The sequence below is a fragment of the Pristiophorus japonicus genome, unplaced genomic scaffold, assembly GCF_044704955.1.
Source record: "Pristiophorus japonicus isolate sPriJap1 unplaced genomic scaffold, sPriJap1.hap1 HAP1_SCAFFOLD_1264, whole genome shotgun sequence".
NCBI classification, from domain to species: domain Eukaryota; kingdom Metazoa; phylum Chordata; class Chondrichthyes; family Pristiophoridae; genus Pristiophorus; species Pristiophorus japonicus.
Window position 1 is genome coordinate 44156 of NW_027250930.1, and position 18940 is coordinate 63095.

General features: G+C 51.6%; 1 protein-coding gene across 1 annotated transcript in view; it reads left to right on the forward strand.

The window, feature by feature from the left end:
* Window positions 1-18940, forward strand: part of LOC139242226 (SCO-spondin-like) — a gene marked incomplete at both ends in the record, with an annotated part of 65045 nt that overhangs the window by 41139 nt on the left and 4966 nt on the right. The window contains 3 exons of the mRNA XM_070870286.1: window positions 1911-2110; window positions 7931-8058; window positions 17302-17450. Of these exons, the coding sequence (XP_070726387.1) occupies window positions 1911-2110; window positions 7931-8058; window positions 17302-17450 (477 nt within the window). The remainder of the gene's footprint in view (window positions 1-1910; window positions 2111-7930; window positions 8059-17301; window positions 17451-18940) is intronic.

Below are 18940 nucleotides of genomic sequence, written 5' to 3' on the forward strand. Positions count from 1 at the left end.
TATACCTGGAGCTGTGTGAGGGGGTATATACCTGAGGCTGTGTGAGGGGGTATATACCTGGAGCTGTGTGAGGGGGTATATACCTGGAGCTGTGTGAGGCGGTATATACCTGGAGCTGTGTGAGGGGGTATATACCTGGAGCTGTGTGAGGCGGTATATACCTGGAGCTGTGTGAGGGGGTATATACCTGAGGCTGTGTGAGGCGGTATATACCTGGAGCTGTGTGAGGGGGTATATACCTGAGGCTGTGTGAGGGGGTATATACCTGGAGCTGTGTGAGGGGGTATATACCTGGAGCTGTGTGAGGCGGTATATACCTGGAGCTGTGTGAGGTGGAATATACCTGGAGCTGTGTGAGGGGGTATATACCTGGAGCTGTGTCAGGCAGTATATACCTGGAGCTGTGTGAGGGTGTATATACCTGGGGCTGTGTGAGGGTGTATATACCTGAGGCTGTGTGAGGGGGTATATACCTGGAGCTGTGTCAGGCAGTATATAAGTTATTTTCTGATAAAACACTTATCGATCTCGGTCTTGAAATCTCCAGTTTCGGGGCGAGTTTTCCCGATCTCCACTGCCCTCGTTGTGGAACAATTGCTTCTTGATTTGAAGGCGATGCCTCCCTTGTTTGTGATTGCACCCACCAGCGGAAATAGTTCCTCTCGATCTACCCCAATGAATCCTTTTAACATCTTAAACTCCTCAATTAGATCAGCCCTTAATCTTCTAAACTCAAGCGAATACATGGGGTTATATAAAGTGCGGGGCCCAGAACGGAACACAGGCCTCCAGCTGGGGCCTAACCCGTGTCTCTGTTTATAAAGCCCAGGATCCCGGGGGCTTTTATCACAGCCTCATCAACCTGCCCTGCCACCTGCAGAGATTGTGTGTACACCCCCCGGGTCACTCTGTTCCTGCACCCCGGTAAAATGGGTCCTTTAGTTTATATCTCCTCGATCTTGGTGTCTGAATGTATCACTTCGCACTTCTCTGCGTTAAATTCCGTCTGCCCATTCCCCCAGCCTGTCCCTGTCCTCCTGAAATCTGTCACTATCTCCCTCACTCTTCACTGCATTTACAAGTTTCTTGTCATCTGCAAAGATTGAAATTGTGCGCTGTGTACCCACGTCCAGATCACTAATATAGATCAAAAAAGCAGTGGTCCCAATCCCCCCCCCTGGGGAACACCACTGTTAAACTTCCCTGCACTCCAAAATACAACTGTTCACCACCACTCCCGAATCTCTGTCCCTCAGCCAAGTTTGTAATCCACACTGTTACTGTCCCTTTAATCCCACAGGCTCCAATGTTACTAACAAGCCTATTATGTGGCACTTTATCAAATGCCTTTTGAAAGTTCATACACACAACAACCACACCATCCTCATGAACCCTCTCTGTTACTTCATCAAAGAATTCTATCGAGTGGAAGACTTGCATTATACCGTGTCTTTCATGAGGTCAGGATTTCCCAAAGTGCTTTACAGCCAATGAACTGTTTTTTGGAGTATAGTCACCGTTGTAATGTAGAAAACATGGCAGTCAATTCGTGCACAGCAAGCTCCCACACACAGCAATGTGATAATGACCAGAACATTTGTTTTAGTGATGGTTAAATATTGGCCCAGGACACCGGGGATAACTCCCCTGCTCATCTTCAAAATAGTGCCCTGGGATCTTTTACATCCAGCTGAGAGAGCAGACGGGGCCTCGGTTTAACGTCTCATTCAAATGACCGAAGTTAGTCAAACATGATTTGCCTTCAATGGGTTCATTTATTAACCCATATTTCTCCTAGTGACACATCATTTTGTCTGTGCTTATTGTCGGTATAAGCCTCCCCACCACCGACGTTAGGCTGACCGGCCTGTAGTTCCCCTTTGTTGAAGAGGTGCCTCTCTCTGTTGCAGTACGTGTGTTAATGGGACGTTTGACTGCAGTGAGTCGCTGTGTGAGGAGCAGAGCGCCTGGTCCGTGTGGAGCAAGTGCTCCACCAGCTGTGGGCAAGGCCAGCACATTCGCAGTCGTAGCTGTGGAAGGACCGTGGACGGCCCGGCCTGTGAGGGAGGGACAGTTCAAACAGCGGAGTGCAACCAGACGCCCTGCCCAGGTGGGAGCTCGAGTGGGGGGGGGGTGTTAAAACCAGGAGGGGTTTTGTTAGACTGGCAGGAGGATCGGCAACCAGAGGACACAGATTTAAGTTGATGGGCAGAAACATAGAAACATCGAAAATAGGTGCAGGAGTAGGCCATTCGGCCCTTCTAGCCTGCACCGCCATTCAATGAGTTCATGGCTGAACATGCAACTTCAGTACCCCATTCCTGCTTTCTCACCATACCCCTTGATCCCCCGAGTAGTAAGGACTTCATCTAACTCCTTTTTGAATATATTTAGTGAATTGGCCTCAACAACTTTCTGTGGTAGAGAATTCCACAGGCTCACCACTCTCTGGGTGAAGAAGTTTCTCCTCATCTCGGTCCGAAATGGCTTACCCCTTATCCTTAGACTGGGTTCCCTGGTTCTGGACTTCCCCAACATTGGGAACATTCTTCCTGCATCTAACCTGTCTGAACCCATCAGAATTTTAAACATTTCTATGAGGTCTCCTCTCATTCTTCTGAACTCCAGTGAATACAAGCCCAGTTGATCCAGTCTTTCTTGATAGGTCAGTCCCGCCATCCCAGGAATCAGTCTGGTGAACCTTCGCTGCACTCCCTCAATAGCAAGAATGTCCTTCCTCAAGTTAGGAGACCAAAAATGTGTACAATACTCCAGGTGTGGCCTTACCAAGGCCCTGTACAACTGTAGCAACACCTCCCTGCCCCTGTAGTCAAATCTCCTTGCTATGAAGGCCAACATGCCATTTGCTTTCTTAACCGCCTGCTGTACCTGCATGCCAACCTTCAGTGACTGATGTACCATGACACCCAGGTCTCGTTGCACCTCCCCTTTTCCTAATCTGTCACCATTCAGATAATAGTCTGTCTCTCTGTTTTTACCACCAAAGTGGATAACCTCACATTTATCCACATTATACTTCATCTGCCATGCATTTGCCCACTCACCTAATCTATCCAAGTCACTCTGCAGCCTCATAGCATCCTCCTCGCAGCTCACACTGCCACCCAACTTAGTGTCATCCGCAAATTTGGAGATACTACATTTAATCCCCTCGTCTAAATCATTAATGTACAATGTAAACAGCTGGGGCCCCAGCACAGAACCTTGCGGTACCCCACTAGTCACTGCCTACCATTCTGAAAAGTACCCATTTACTCCTACTCTTTGCTTCCTGTCTGACAACTAGTTCTCAATCCATGTCAGCACACTACCCCCAATCCCATGTGCTTTAACTTTGCACATTAATCTCTTGTGTGGGACCTTGTCGAAAGCCTTCTGAAAGTCCAAATATACCACATCAACTGGTTCTCCCTTGTCCACTCTACTGGAAACATCCTCAAAAAATTCCAGAAGATTTGTCAAGCATGATTTCCCTTTCACAAATCCATGCTGACTTGGACCTATCATGTCACCTCTTTCCAAATGCGCTGCTATGACATCCTTAATAATTGATTCCATCATTTTACCCACTACCGATGTCAGGCTGACCGGTCTATAATTCCCTGTTTTCTCTCTCCTTCCTTTTTTAAAAAGTGGGGTTACATTGGCTACCCTCCACTCGATAGGAACTGATCCAGAGTCAATGGAATGTTGGAAAATGACTGTCAATGCATCAGCTATTTCCAAGGCCACCTCCTTAAGTACTCTGGGATGCAGTCCATCAGGCCCTGGGGATTTATCGGCCTTCAATCCCATCAATTTTCCCAACACAATTTCCCGACTAATAAGTATTTCCCTCAGTTCCTCCTCCTTACTAGACCCTCTGACCCCTTTTATATCCGGAAGGTTGTTTGTGTCCTCCTTAGTGAATACCGAACCAAAGTACTTGTTCAATTGGTCTGCCATTTCTTTGTTCCCCGTTATGACTTTCCCTGATTCTGACTGCAGGAGACCTACGTTTGTCTTTACTAACCTTTTTCTCTTTACATATCTATAGAAACTTTTGCAATCTGTCTTAATGTTCCCTGCAAGCTTCCTCTCGTACTCCATTTTCCCTGCCCTAATCAAACCCTTTGTCCTCCTCTGCTGAGTTCTAAATTTCTCAAAGTCCCCGGGTTCGCTGCTATTTCTGGCCAATTTGTATGCCACTTCCTTGGCTTTAATACTATCCCTGATTTCCCTAGATAGCCACGATTGAGCCAACTTCCCTTTTTTATTTTTACGCCAGACAGGAATGTACAATTGTTGTAGTTCATCCATGCGGTCTCTAAATGTCTGCCATTGCCCATCCACAGTCAACCCCTTAAGTATCATTCGCCAATCTATCCTAGCCAATTCATGTTTCATACCTTCAAAGTTACCCTTCTTTAAATTCTGGACCATGGTCTCTGAATTAACTGTTTCATTCTCCATCCTAATGTAGAATTCCACCATATTATGGTCACTCTTCCCCAAGGGGCCTCGCACAACGAGATTGCTAATTAATCCTCTCTCATTACACAACACCCAGTCTAAGATGGCCTCCCCCCTAGTTGGTCTAGAAAACCATCCCTTATGCACTCCAGGAATTCCTCCTCCACCGTATTGCTTCCAGTTTGGCTAGCCCAATCTATGTGCATATTAAAGTCACCCATTATAACTGCTGCACCTTTATTGCATGCACCCCTAATTTCCTGTTTAATGCCCTCCCCAACATCACTACTGCTGTTTGGAGGTCTATACACAACTCCCACTAACGTTTTTTGCCCTTTGGTGTTCTGCAGCTCTACCCATATAGATTCCACATCATCCAAGCTAATGTCCTTCCTAACTATTGCATTAATCTCCTCTTTAACCAGCAATGCTACCCCACCTCCTTTTCCTTTTATTCTATCCTTCCTGAATGTTGAATACCCCTGGATGTTGAGTTCCCAGCCCTGATCATCCTGGAGCCACGTCTCTGTAATCCCAATCACATCATATTTGTTAACATCTATTTGCACAGTTAATTCATCCACCTTATTACGGATACTCCTTGCATTAAGACACAAAGCCTTCAGGCTTGTTTTTTTAACACCCTTTGTCCTTTTAGAATTTTGCTGTACATTGGCCCTTTTTGTTCTTTGCCTTGGGTTTCTCTGCCCTCCACTTTTCCTCATCTCCTTTCTGTCTTTTGCTTTTGTTTCCTTTTTGTTTCCCTCTGACTCCCTGCATTGGTTCCCATCCCCCTGCCATATTAGTTTAACTCCTCCCCAACAGTACTAGCAAACACCCCCCCTAGGACATTGGTTCCGATCCTGCCCAGGTGCAGACTGTCCGGTTTGTACTGGTCCCACCTCCCCCAGATCCTGTTCCAATGCCCCAGGAATTTGAATCTCTCCCTGCTGCACCACTGCTCAAGCCACGTATTCATCTGAGCTATCCTGTGATTCCTACTCTGACTAGCACGTGGCACTGGTAGCAATCCCAAGATTACTACTTTTGAGGTCCTACTTTTTAATAGAAGTGACCATAATTCAGTCAGATTCAAGATAGTTATGGATAAGGACAAGGATAGACCAGGAATAAAAGTTCCGAATTGTGGAAAAGCTAATTTTGCTAAGTTAAGGAGTGATTTGGCCACAGTGGACTGGAAACAGCTACTTGTGGGTAAATCAGTGTCGGAATAGTGGGAGGCATTCAAGGAGGAGATCCGGAGGGCTCAGGCCAAACATGTGCCCTTAAAGAAAAAGGCTGGGAATAATAATTCGAGAGCCCCCTGGATGTCTAGGGACTTACAGGGGAGGATAAAGAAAAAAAAGGAAGCTTTTGTCATATACAAATGAATAAATACTATAGAATCGCTGGAGGAATATAGAAAGTTTCGAGGTATAATTAAAAATGATATTAGGAATGCTAAGAGAGAGCTCGAAACATTCTTGGCCAGTAAAATTAATGAAAACCCAAAGATGTTCTATAAATATATTAAGAGTAAGAGGGTAACTAAAGAAAGGGTAGGGCCTATTAGAGACCATGAGGGTAATCTTTGTGTGGAGGTGGAAGATGTTGGTAGGGTTCTTAACGAATACTTTTCACAAAGGAAAGGGGCAATGCAGATACTGCTATCGAGGAGCAGTGTGATATTCTGGATGAAATAAATATAGTGAGAGAGGAAGTATTAAGGGGTTTAGCAGCTTTGAAAGTGGATAAGTCCCCAGGCCCGGATGAAATGCATCCCAGGCTGTTGAGTGAAGTAAAAGAGGAAATAGCAGAGGCCTTGACCATCATTTTCCAGTCCTCTTTGGATCTGGGCATGGTGCCGGAGGATTGGAGGACTGCTAATGTAGTACCCTTGTTTAAGAAGGGAGAAAGGGATAGGCCGAGTAATTACAGGCCTGGCAGCCTGACCTCAGTGGTGGGGAAATTATTGGAAAAAATCCTGAAGGACAAATTTACATTTAGAAAGACGAGGATTAATTAGGGACAGTCAGCACGGATTTCTTAAGGGAAGATCGTGTTTGACTAACCTGATTGAATTATTTGAGGAGGTAACCAGGAGGGTCGATGAGAGTAGTGCGTACGATGTAGTGTATATGGACTTTAGCAAGGCTCTTGATAAGGTCCCACATGGCAGACTGGTCATGAAGGTAAAAGTCCATGGGATCCAGGACAAAGTGGCAAGTTGGATCCAACATTGGCTCAGAGGTAGGAAGCAAAGGGTAATGGCTGATGGATGTTTTGTGACTAGAAGGGTGTTTCCAGTGGGGTTCCGCAGGGCTCAGTACTGGGTCCCTTGCTTTTTGTGGTATATATCAATGATTTAGATTTGAATATAGGGAGTATGATTAAGAAGTTTGCAGACGACACTAAAATTGGCTGTGTGGTTGATAATGAAGAGGAAAGTCATGGGCTGCAGGAGGATATCAATCTACTGGTCAGGTGGGCAGAGCAGTGGCAAATGGAATGTAATTCAGAGAAGTGTGAGGTGATGCACTTTGGGAGGGCTAATAAGGAAAGGGTATGTATACACATTAAGTGGTAGGCCACTTAATAGTGTAGATGATCAAAGGGACCTTGGAGTGCTTGTCCACAGATCCCTGAAAGTAGCAGGCCAAGTGGATAAGGTGGTTAAGAAGGCATACGGAATGCTTGCCTTTATTGGCCAAGGCATAGAATATAAGAGCAGGGAGGTTATGCTTAAATTGTATAATACTTTGGTTAGGCCACAGCTGGAGTATTGCGTGCAGTTCTGGTCGACGTATTATAGGAAGGACATGATTGCACTAGAGAGGGTGCAGAGGAGATTTATTAGGATTCTGCCTGGAATGGAGAATCTTAGTTATGAGGACAGATTGGATAGGCTGGGTTTGTTCTCATTGGAACAGAGGAGATTGAGAGGAGACCTCTCAAGGTGTACAAAATATTGAGGGGCCTGGACACAGTGGATAGTAAGGGTCTATTTCCATTGGTGGAGGGGCCTATTACGAGGGGGCATAGGTTTAAGGTGGTTGTTGGAAGGTTTAGAGGTGATTTGAGGGGGAGCTTCTTTACGCAGAGGGTGGTGGGGGTCTGGAACTCACGGCCTGAAAGAGTGGTAGAGGCAGAAACCCTCACCACATTTAAACAGTACCTGGATGTGCACCTGAAGTGCCGTAACCCACAGGGCTGCGGACCGAGAGGGAAAGTGGGATTAGGCTGGGTAGCTCTTTGTCGGCCGGCGCGAACACGATGGGCCGAATGGCCTCCTTCCGTGCTGTAAATTTCTATGATTCTACCGAAGAGACCAAGGGGCTTAAATGGCCTCCTTCTGTGCGGTATCATTCTACTACAGTAAGGTTTGATGGTTTACTGCAATAGAGGTTTAGGTTACGATGGTAGTACTTTGTTAACACCTATCCGACTGGTTTTCTAGGCTGTCCAGAAAACCAAACCTTCAGCACCTGTGCCAACGTCTGCCCACGCACCTGCTCCGATCTTCAACCTGAAGTGGAATGTCAGCAGGAGGCCTGTGAGCCAGGCTGCCTGTGTCCACCTGGGCAGGTGAGTCTGTGTGTTCTGTACCCACCTGGGCAGGTGTGTCTGTGTGTTCTGTGTCCACCTGGGCAGGTGTGTCTGTGTGTTCTGTACCCACCTGGGCAGGTGTGTCTGTGTTCTCTTGTCCACCTGGGCAGGTGTGTCTGTGTTCTCTGTACCCACCTGGGCAGGTGTGTCCATGTGTTCTGCGTCCACCTGGGCAGGTGTGTCTGTGTTCTCTTGTCCACCTGGGCAGGTGAGTCTGTGCCACCTGGGCAGGTGTGTCTGTGTTCTCTTGTCCATCTGGGCAGATGAGTCTGTGCCACCTGGGCAGGTGTGCCTGTGTTCTCTTGTCCACCTTGGCAGGTGTGTCTGTGTTCTCTTGTCCACCTGGGCAGGTGTGCCTGTGTTCTCTTGTCCATCTGGGCAGGTGAGTCTGTGCCACCTGGGCAGGTGTGCCTGTGTTCTCTTGTCCACCTGGGCAGGTGAGTCTGTGTTCTCTTGTCCACCTGGGCAGGTGAGTCTGTGCCACCTGGGCAGGTGTGTCTGTGTTCTCTTGTCCACCTGGGCAGGTGAGTCTGTGCCTACTGGGCAGGTGAGTCTGTGCCTACTGGGCAGGTGAGTCTGTGTTCTCTTGTCCACCTGGGCCGGTGTGTCTGTGCCCACCTGGGCAGGTGTGTCTGTGTTCTCTATGACCACCTGGGCAGATGTGTCTGTGTTCTCTGTGTCCAACTGGGCAGGTGTGTCTGTGTTCTCTGCCCGTCTAGGCAGGTTGTCTGTGTTCTCTGCCCACCTGGGCAGGTGTGTCTGTGTTCTCTGTGCACACCTGTGCAGATGTGTCTGTGTTCTTTGTGTCCACCTGAGCAAGTGAGTTTGTGTTCTCTTGTCCACCTGGGCAGGTGTGTCTGTGTTTTCTGCGTCCACCTGGGCAGGTGAGTCTGTGCCACCTGAGCAGGTGCGTCTGTGTTCTCTTGTCCACCTGGGCAGGTGTGTCTGTGTTCTCTTGTCCACCTGGGCAGGTGTGTGTTCTCTGTGTCCACCTGGGCAAGTGAGTCTGTGCCCACCTGGGCAGGTGTGTCTGTGTTCTCTGTGTCCACCTGGCAGGTGTGTCTGTGTTCTCTTGTCCACCTGGGCAGGTGCGTCTGTGTTCTCTTGTCCACCTGGGCAGGTGTGTCTGTGTTCTCTTGTCCACCTGGGCAGGTGTGTCTGTGTTCTCTGTGTCCACCTGGGCAGGTGTGTCTGTGTTCTCTGTGTCCACCTGGGCAGGTGTGTCTGTGTTCTCTGTGTCCACCTGGGCAGGTGTGTCTGTGTTCTCTGTGTCCACCTGGGCAGGTGTGTCTGTGTTCTCTGTCCACCTGGGCAGGTGTGTCTGTGTTCTCTGTGTCCACCTGGGCAGGTGTGTCTGTGTTCTCTGTGTCCACCTGGGCAGGTGTGTCTGTGTTCTCTGTGTCCACCTGGGCAGGTGTGTCTGTGTTCTCTGCCCATCTAGGCAGGTGTGTCTGTGTTCTCTGTGTCCACCTGGGCAGATGTGTCTGTGTTCTCTGTGTCCAACTGGGCAGGTGTGTCTGTGTTCTCTGCCCATCTAGGCAGGTGTGTCTGTGTTCTCTGCCCACCTGGGCAGGTGTGTCTGTGTTCTCTGTGCCCACCTGCGCAGATGTGTCTGTGTTCTTTGTGTCCACCTGGGCAAGTGAGTTTGTGTTCTCTTGTCCACCTGAGCAGGTGTGTCTGTGTTCTCTTGTCCACCCGGGCAGGTGAGTCTGTGCCACCTGGGCAAGTGCGTCTGTGTTCTCTTGTCCACCTGGGCAGGTGTGTGTTCTCTGTGTCCACCTGGGCAGGTGAGTCTGTGCCCACCTGGGCAGGTGTGCCTGTGTTCTCTGTGTCCACCTGGGCAGGTGTGTCTGTGTTCTCTGTGTCCACCTGGGCAGGTGTGGCTGTGTTCTCTGTGTCCACCTGGGCAGGTGTGTCTGTGTTCTCTGTGCCCACCTGGGCAGATGTGTCTGTGTTCTTTGTGTCCACCTGGGCAGGTGAGTTTGTGTTCTCTGTACCCACCTGAGCAGATGTGTCTGTGTTCTTTGTGTCCACCTGGGCAGGTGAGTTTGTGTTCTTTGTGTCCACCTGGGCAGGTGTGTCTGTGTTCTCTTGTCCATCTGGGCAGGTGTGTCTGTGTGCTCTGTACCCATCTGTGTGTCAGGTTTATGAACGGTGTGTCTTTGTCCATTGGGCAGGTCATTGGCCAGTAGCGGCTCCAAGTTGACTCCAAGCTAAACGAAGAATGGAAATTTAATGGGATGGAGAGATCAGACGGGGAAATGCTAAGCAGACTAAGGCAGGGTTAGTTAGAGTGTCTGTGCATAGATGCTTTCAAAAAGGAGTTGGATAAGTACCTGAAAGTAAACAATTAGCAGGGCCACGGGGAAAGGGTGGGGCAGTGAGACTGGCTGAGGTGCTCCTGCAGAGAGCGGGCACAGGCTCGATGGGCCGAATGGCCTCCTGTGCTCTAACTGTTTCCTGATTCTCTGAAATGCACATACCGCGGTGAGCTGCGCGGTGAGCTGCGCGGTGAGTTACACGGTGAGTAACACGGTGAGTATCGTGGTGAGTATCGTGGTGAGCTGTGCGGTGAGTAACACGGTGAGTAACACGGTGAGTATCGTGGTGAGTATCGTGGTGAGTATCGTGGTGAGCTGTGCGGTGAATACCGCGGTGAGTAACACGGTGAGTAACGCGGTGAGTTACACGGTGAGTAACGCGGTGAGCTGCGTGGTGAGTAACACGGTGAATACCGCGGTGAGCTGTGCGGTGAGTAACACGGTGAATACCGCGGTGAGCTGTGCGGTGAGTAACACGGTGAATACCGCGGTGAGCTGTGCGGTGAGCTGTGCGGTGAGTAACACGGTGAGCTGTGCGGTGAGCTGTGCGGTGAGTAACACGGTGAGCTGTGCGGTGAGTAACACGGTGAATACCGCGGTGAGCTGTGCGGTGAGTAACACGGTGAATACCGCGGTGAGCTGTGCGGTGAGTAACACGGTGAATACCGCGGTGAGCTGTGCGGTGAGCTGTGCGGTGAATACCGCGGTGAGCTGTGCGGTGAGTAACACGGTGAATACCGCGGTGAGCTGTGCGGTGAGTAACACGGTGAATACCGCGGTGAGCTGTGCGGTGAGTAACACGGTGAATACCGCGGTGAGCTGTGCGGTGAGTAACACGGTGAATACCGCGGTGAGCTGTGCGGTGAGTAACACGGTGAATACCGCGGTGAGCTGTGCGGTGAGTAACACGGTGAATACCGCGGTGAGCTGTGCGGTGAGTAACACGGTGAATACCGCGGTGAGTAACACGGTGAATACCGCGGTGAGCTGTGCGGTGAGTAACACGGTGAATACTGCGGTGAGCTGTGCGGTGAGTAACACGGTGAATACCGCGGTGAGCTGTGCGGTGAGTAACACGGTGAATACCGCGGTGAGCTGTGCGGTGAGTAACACGGTGAATACTGCGGTGAGCTGTGCGGTGAGTAACACGGTGAATACCGCGGTGAGTAACACGGTGAATACCGCGGTGAGCTGCGCGGTGAATACCGCGGTGAGCTGTGCGGTGAGTAACACGGTGAATACCGCGGTGAGCTGTGCGGTGAGTAACACGGTGAATACCGCGGTGAGCTGTGCGGTGAGTAACACGGTGAATACCGCGGTGAGCTGTGCGGTGAGTAACACGGTGAATACCGCGGTGAGCTGTGCGGTGAGTAACACGGTGAGCTGCGCGGTGAGCTGTGCGGTGAATACCGCGGTGAGCTGTGCGGTGAGTAACACGGTGAGCTGTGCGGTGAGTAACACGGTGAATACCGCGGTGAGCTGTGCGGTGAGCTGTGCGGTGAATACCGCGGTGAGCTGTGCGGTGAGTAACACGGTGAATACCGCGGTGAGCTGTGCGGTGAGTAACACGGTGAATACCGCGGTGAGCTGTGCGGTGAGTAACACGGTGAATACCGCGGTGAGCTGTGCGGTGAGTAACACGGTGAATACCGCGGTGAGCTGTGCGGTGAGTAACACGGTGAATACCGCGGTGAGCTGTGCGGTGAGTAACACGGTGAATACTGCGGTGAGCTGCGCGGTGAGCTGTGCGGTGAATACCGCGGTGAGCTGTGCGGTGAATACCGCGGTGAGCTGTGCGGTGAGTAACACGGTGAATACCGCGGTGAGCTGTGCGGTGAATACCGCGGTGAGCTGCGCGGTGAGTAACACGGTGAATACCGCGGTGAGCTGTGCGGTGAGTAACACGGTGAATACCGCGGTGAGCTGTGCGGTGAGTAACACGGTGAATACCGCGGTGAGCTGTGCGGTGAGTAACACGGTGAATACCGCGGTGAGCTGTGCGGTGAGTAACACGGTGAATACCGCGGTGAGCTGTGCGGTGAGTAACACGGTGAATACCGCGGTGAGCTGTGCGGTGAGTAACACGGTGAATACTGCGGTGAGCTGCAGGCACAAACTGCCAGGTGGATTATGATGTCGTGGCAATAACAGAAACCTGGCTCAAACAAGAGCAGGATTGGGGAACATACAAATCCTGGCTAGAATGAGGTTGGGGGTGGGGGCAGTATTGATCAAAGATACTGTATAACACTGGAAAGTGATGACGTACTTGAGGGGCCAAAGGCAGAATCTATTTGGTTAGAATTAAGGAATAATAGAGGAGCTATTGATGGGTGTATACTACAGGCCAACACAGCAACAATATCAATTAGCATTTATACAGCACTGGAGGAGGCCATTCGGCCCGTCGGGCCTGTGCCGGTTCAGAGAGCTCGTGGTCAGTCCCCCCCCCCCTCTGTGTCCGTATCCCTGTAATTCCTCATCCTCCAGGACCATCCAACTCCCTTCAAAATCAGCTCCCAGCACCGTTCCAGGTCGAGCGTTCCTGATCCCGTCACCTCTGAGGGAAAGCCTCTCTCCTCGTCTCCCCTCTCCATCTGTTGCCGATGATGTTGAATCGACGACCTCTGGTTACTGACCCGATCACCAGAGGGAATACTTTGTCCCGAGTTACTCTGTCCAAACCGCTCACCATCCTGAAAACCTCGATTGGGTCACCTCTTCACCTTCTCTGTTCCAAGGAAAACAGTCTCAACATTCCCAACCTCTCCTCACAGCTGAGGTCCCTCATCCCTGGGAACTCCCCGGCAAACGCCCTCTGTACCCTTTCTCTGGCCTTTACAGCTTTCCTGGTGTGGGGCCTGAATTGGTCACAAAACTCCGGCTCAGGCCGAACCAGTGATTGATAACGTTCCAGCAGGATCGCTTGCCTTACATTCTATTCCTCGATTCATAATCTGTATCAATGATTTGGATGAGGGAACCGAGTGTAATATATCCATGTTTGCTGATGATACAAAGCTCGGTGGGAATGTAAGTTGTGAGGAGGATGCAAAGAGGCTCCAAGGGGATATAGACGGCTCAGTGAGTGGGCAAGAACATGTCAAATGGAATATAATGTGGGAAAATGTGACGTTATCCACTTTGGTGGGAAAATAGAAAAGCAGAGTATTGTTTAAACGGTGAGAGATTGGGAAATGTTGGTGTTCAGAGGGACCTGGGTTCCTTGTACACCAATCACTGAAAGTTAACATGCAGGTACAGCAAGTGATTAAAGCAAATGGGATGTTGGCCTTTAATACAGGAGGGTTTGAGTATAAGAGTAAAGACGTACTGCAATTATATCGGGCCCTGGGGAGACCGCTGTTGTGTATCTGTAAAGCACGCACTCCCATGTTCCGCCACCAGGGAGTGCATTCCCTGAAGTCCCAAGGGAGCCCACCAAGCTCGACCTGACTTCGGCCTACATGACGCAGGAGCTGGAGGAGTCTTCGAAGGGCCTCACCTGCATCAACACACACAAGGGACTGTCCATCTACAACAGATGCCCGTTTGGAATTCAGTCGGCTGCAGCGATCTTCCAGAGAAACATGGAGAGCCTACTCAAGTCGGTACCACACACGGTGGTCTTTCAGGACGACACATTGGTCACGGGTCGGGACACCGCCGAGCACCCACAAAACCTGGAGGAGGTCCTCCAGCGACTGGATCACGTAGGGCTGCGGCTGAACAGGTCGAAATGCGTCTTCACGGCAACAGAAGTGGAGTTTTTTGGGAGAAAGATCGCGGCGGAAGGCATTCGGCCCACGGACACCAAGACAGAGGCTATCAGGAACGCACCCAGGCCACAGAACGTCACGGAGCTGCGGTCGTTCCTGGGACTCCTCAAGTATTTTGGTAACTTCCTACCGGGGTTAAGCACCCTCTTAGAGCCCCTACATGTGTTATTGCGCAAAGGTGAGAACTGGGTATGGGGGAAAAAACAAGTAATTGCTTTTGAGAAAGCCAGAAACATTTTATGCTCCAACTAGCTGCTTGTATTGTATAACCCGTGTAAAAGACTTGTGCTAGCATGTGATGCGTCGTCGTACGGAGTCGGGTGTGTATTACAACAAGCTAACATTGCGGGGAAGTTGCAAACTGTCGCCTTTGCCTCCAGGAGCTTGTCTAAGGCCGAGAGGGCCTACAGCATGATTGAGAAAGAGGCATTAGCGTGTGTGTTCGGGGTAAAGAAAATACATCAATACCTGTTTGGCCTCAAATTTGAGCTGGAAACTGATCACAAGCCCCTCATATCCCTGTTTACTGAACACAAGGGGATAAATACTAATGCCTCAGCCCGCATACAAAGGTTGGTACTCGCGCTATCAGCGTATAACTATACCATCCGCCACAGGCCAGGCACCGAGAACTGTGCGGATGCTCTCAGTCGGCTACCATTGCCCACCACGGGGGTGGAAATGGCGCAGCCTGCAAACTTATTGATGGTCATGGAAGCGTTTGAAAATGATAAATCACCTGTCACGGCCCGCCAGATTAGGACTTGGACCAGCCAAGATCCTCTGCTGTCCCCAGTAAAACACTGTGTACTGCATGGGAGCTGGGCCAGCATCCCTGTTGAAATGCAAGAACCAATCAAGCCGTTCCAGCGGCGAAAGGACGAGCTGTCCATTCAGGCAGACTGCCTGTTGTGGGGTAACCGCGCAGTGCTACCCAAAAAGGGCAGGGAGACATTTATCTCGGATCTCCACAGCACACACCCGGGTATAGTAATGATGAAAGCGATAGCCAGATCCCACGTGTGGTGGCCCGGTATTGACTCTGACTTAGAGTCCTGTGTATGGCAATGCAGCGTGTGTGCTCAGTTGAGCAATGCGCCCAGAGAGGCACCACTAAGTTTGTGGTCCTGGCCCTCCAGACCATGGTCGAGGATCCATGTCGACTATGCGGGCCCGTTTCTCGGTAAAATGTTCCTGGTGGTGGTGGATGCTTTTTCAAAATGGATTGAATGTGAAATAATGTCGGGAAGCATCGCCACCGCCACCATTGAAAGCCTGAGGGCCATGTTTGCCACCCACGGCCTGCCTGACATACTGGTCAGTGACAACGGGCCATGTTTCACCAGTGCCGAATTTAAAGAGTTCATGACCCGCAATGGGATCAAACATGTCACCTCGGCCCCGTTTAAACCAGCCTCCAATGGACAGGCAGAGCGGGCAGTACAAACCATCAAACAGAGCCTTAAACGTGTCACAGAAGGCTCATTCCAAACCCGCCTGTCCCGAGTACTGCTCAGCTACCGCACGAGACCCCACTCGCTCACAGGGGTGCCCCCGGCTGAGCTACTCATGAAAAGGACACTTAAAACCAGACTCTCGCTGGTTCACCCCAACCTGCATGATCAGGTAGCGAGCAGGCGGCAGCAACAAAATGTAAACGATGGTCACGCCACTGTGTCACGGGAAATTGATCTGAATGGCCTTGTGTATGTGCTAAACTATGGACATGGTCCCAAGTGGATCACGGGCACATTGATAGCTAAAGAAGTGAGTAGGGTGTTTGTAGTCAAACTAGACAATGGACAAATTTGCAGAAAGCACCTGGACCAAACGAGGCTGCGGTTCACAGACTGCCCTGAACAACCCACAGCAGACACCACCTTTCTCGAGCCCACAACACACACTCAAAGGATCAACGACACCACCCCGGACCAGGAAATCGAACCCATCACGCCCAACAGCCCAGCAAGGCCAGGCTCGCCCAACAGCCCTGCAAGGCCAGGCTCACCCAGCAGCCCTGCAGGGCCAACAACACACCAGCCCAGCGAGGGCACAGCCAACACACCAGAACAGACATTTGTACCGAGGCGGTCCACCAGGGAAAGAAAGGCTCCCGGCAGCCTCACCTTGTAAATAGTTTTCACTTTGACTTTGGGGGGGGGAGTGATGTTGTGTATCTGTAAAGCATGCACTCCCATGTTCTGCCACCAGGGAGCTCATCCCCTGAAGTCCCAAGGGATCCCAGCATCCCTTGGGAGCACTGTATATAAGCCGGCCCCTAAGGCCTGTTCCTCACCCTGGAGTGTCTTAGTAAAGACTGAGGTCACTGTTAATTTAACCTCCCTGTGTGCAGTCTCATCTGTGTTGGGAACACAATAACCCAACCTGGAGTATTGTGTACAGTGTCGGTCTCCTTACCTAAGGAAAGATATACTTACCATAGAGGGAGTGCAACGAAGGTTCACCAGATTGATTCCTGGGACGGGGGATTGTCCTATGAGGAGAGATTGAGTAGACTGGACCTATACTCTCTGGAGTTTAGAAGAATGAGAGGTGATCTCATTGAAACATACAACGTTATTACAGGGCTTGACAGGGTAGAAGCAGGGAGGATGTTTCCCCTGGGCTGGGGAGTCTAGAACCAGGGGTCAGTCTCAGGATAAGGGCTCGGCCATTTAGGATTGAGATGAGGAGGAATTTCTTCACTCAGAGGGGGGTGAATCTTTGGAATTCTCTGCCCCAGAGGGCTGTGGAGGCTCAGTCGCTGAGTATATTCAAGGCCGAGAGTGATAGATATTTGGATATTAAGGGATATGGGGATCGGGCGGGAAAGTGGAGTTGAGGTCGAAGATCAGCCGTGATCTCATTGAATGACGGAGCAGACTCGAGGGGCCGAATGGCCGACTCCCTCCTAATTCTTATGTCCTTATTTATAGACTCAAGTAGCCCATATGCTTGTTTAACCACCTCATCAACTTGCCTGGCCAAGGTTAAGGATTTGTGTATATGGACCGCGATGTCCCTCTGCTCATCCATACTTTCCCGAGTCATGCCATTAATAGTGAACTGGCTTTCGGTATTGGTCCTGGCAAAGTGCGTGAGTAACGTTAATTGTTGTCCAGATTATGCAGGATGCGGTGTGTGTGTATCCCGAAGACTGTCGCTGTTCCTTACACAGCTCACCAATCCCATGGATCAGCAACATTTCGCAGGAGGATCGGCACCAAGGTTACGCAGCTGGAGCAAGGATCCACCACCGTTGTAACGTGTGGTGAGTATGGTCACACTCGAGGCCTGGGCGATAGTAACTGAGGGAGTGCTGCACTGTCGGAGGGGCAGTACTGAGGGAGTGCTGTCGGAGGGGCAGTACTGAGGGAGTGCTGTCGGAGGGGCGGTACTGAGGGAGTGCTGTCGGAGGGGCAATACTGAGGGAGTGCTGTCGGAGGGGCAGTACTGAGGGAGTGCTGTCGGAGGGGCAGTACTGAGGGAGTGCCGCACTGTCGGAGGGGCAGTACTGAGGGAGTGCCGCACTGTCGGAGGGGCAGTACTGAGGGAGTGCCGCACTGTCGGAGGGACAGTACTGAGGGAGTGCTGTCGGAGGGGCAGTACTGAGGGAGTGCCGCACTGTCGGAGGGGCAGTACTGAGGGAGTGCCGCACTGTCGGAGGGGCAGTACTGAGGGAGTGCTGTCGGAGGGGCAGTACTGAGGGAGTGCTGCACTGTCGGAGGGGCAGTACTGAGGGAGTGCCGTACTGTCGGAGGGGCAGTACTGAGGGAGTGCCGCACTGTCGGAGGGGCAGTACTGAGGGAGTGCCGCACTGTCGGAGGGACAGTACTGAGGGAGCACTGCACTGTCGGAGGGGCAGTACTGAGGGAGTGCCGTACTGTCGGAGGGGCAGTACTGAGGGAGTGCCGCACTGTCGGAGGGGCAGTGCTGAGGGAGCCCCGCACTGTCGGAGGGGCAGTACTGAGGGAGTGCCGCACTGTCGGAGGGGCAGTACTGAGGGAGTGCCGTACTGTCGGAGGGGCAGTACTGAGGGAGTGCCGCACTGTCAGAGGGACAGTACTGAGGGAGTGCCGCACTGTCGGAGGGGCAGTACTGAGGGAGTGCTGTACTGTCGGAGGGGCAGTACTGAGGGAGTGCTGCACTGTCGGAGGGGCAGTACTGAGGGAGCGCCGCACTGTCGGAGGGACAGTACTGAGGGAGCACTGCACTGTCGGAGGGGCAGTACTGAGGGAGCGCCGTACTGTCGGAGGGGCAGTACTGAGGGAGTGCCGCACTGTCGGAGGGGCAGTACTGGGGGAGCACTGCACTGTCGGAGGGGCTGTACTGGGGGAGCACTGCACTGTCGGAGGGGCGGTACTGAGGGAGCACTGCACTGTCGGAGGGACAGTACTGAGGGAGCACTGCACTGTCGGAGGGGCGGTACTGAGGGAGTGCCGCACTGTCGAAGGCGCAGTACTGAGGGAGTGCCGCACTGTCGGAGGGGCAGTACTGAGGGAGTGCCGCACTGTCGGAGGGGCAGTACTGAGGGAGTGCCGCACTGTCGGAGGGGCAGTACTGAGGGAGTGCCGCACTGTCGGAGGGGCAGTACTGAGGGAGTGCCGCACTGTCGGAGGGGCGGTACTGAGGGAGTGTCGGAGGGACAGTACTGGGGGAGCACTGCACTGTCGGAGGGGCGGTACTGAGGGAGTGCCGCACTGTCGAAGGCGCAGTACTGAGGGAGTGCCGCACTGTCGAAGGCGCAGTACTGAGGGAGCA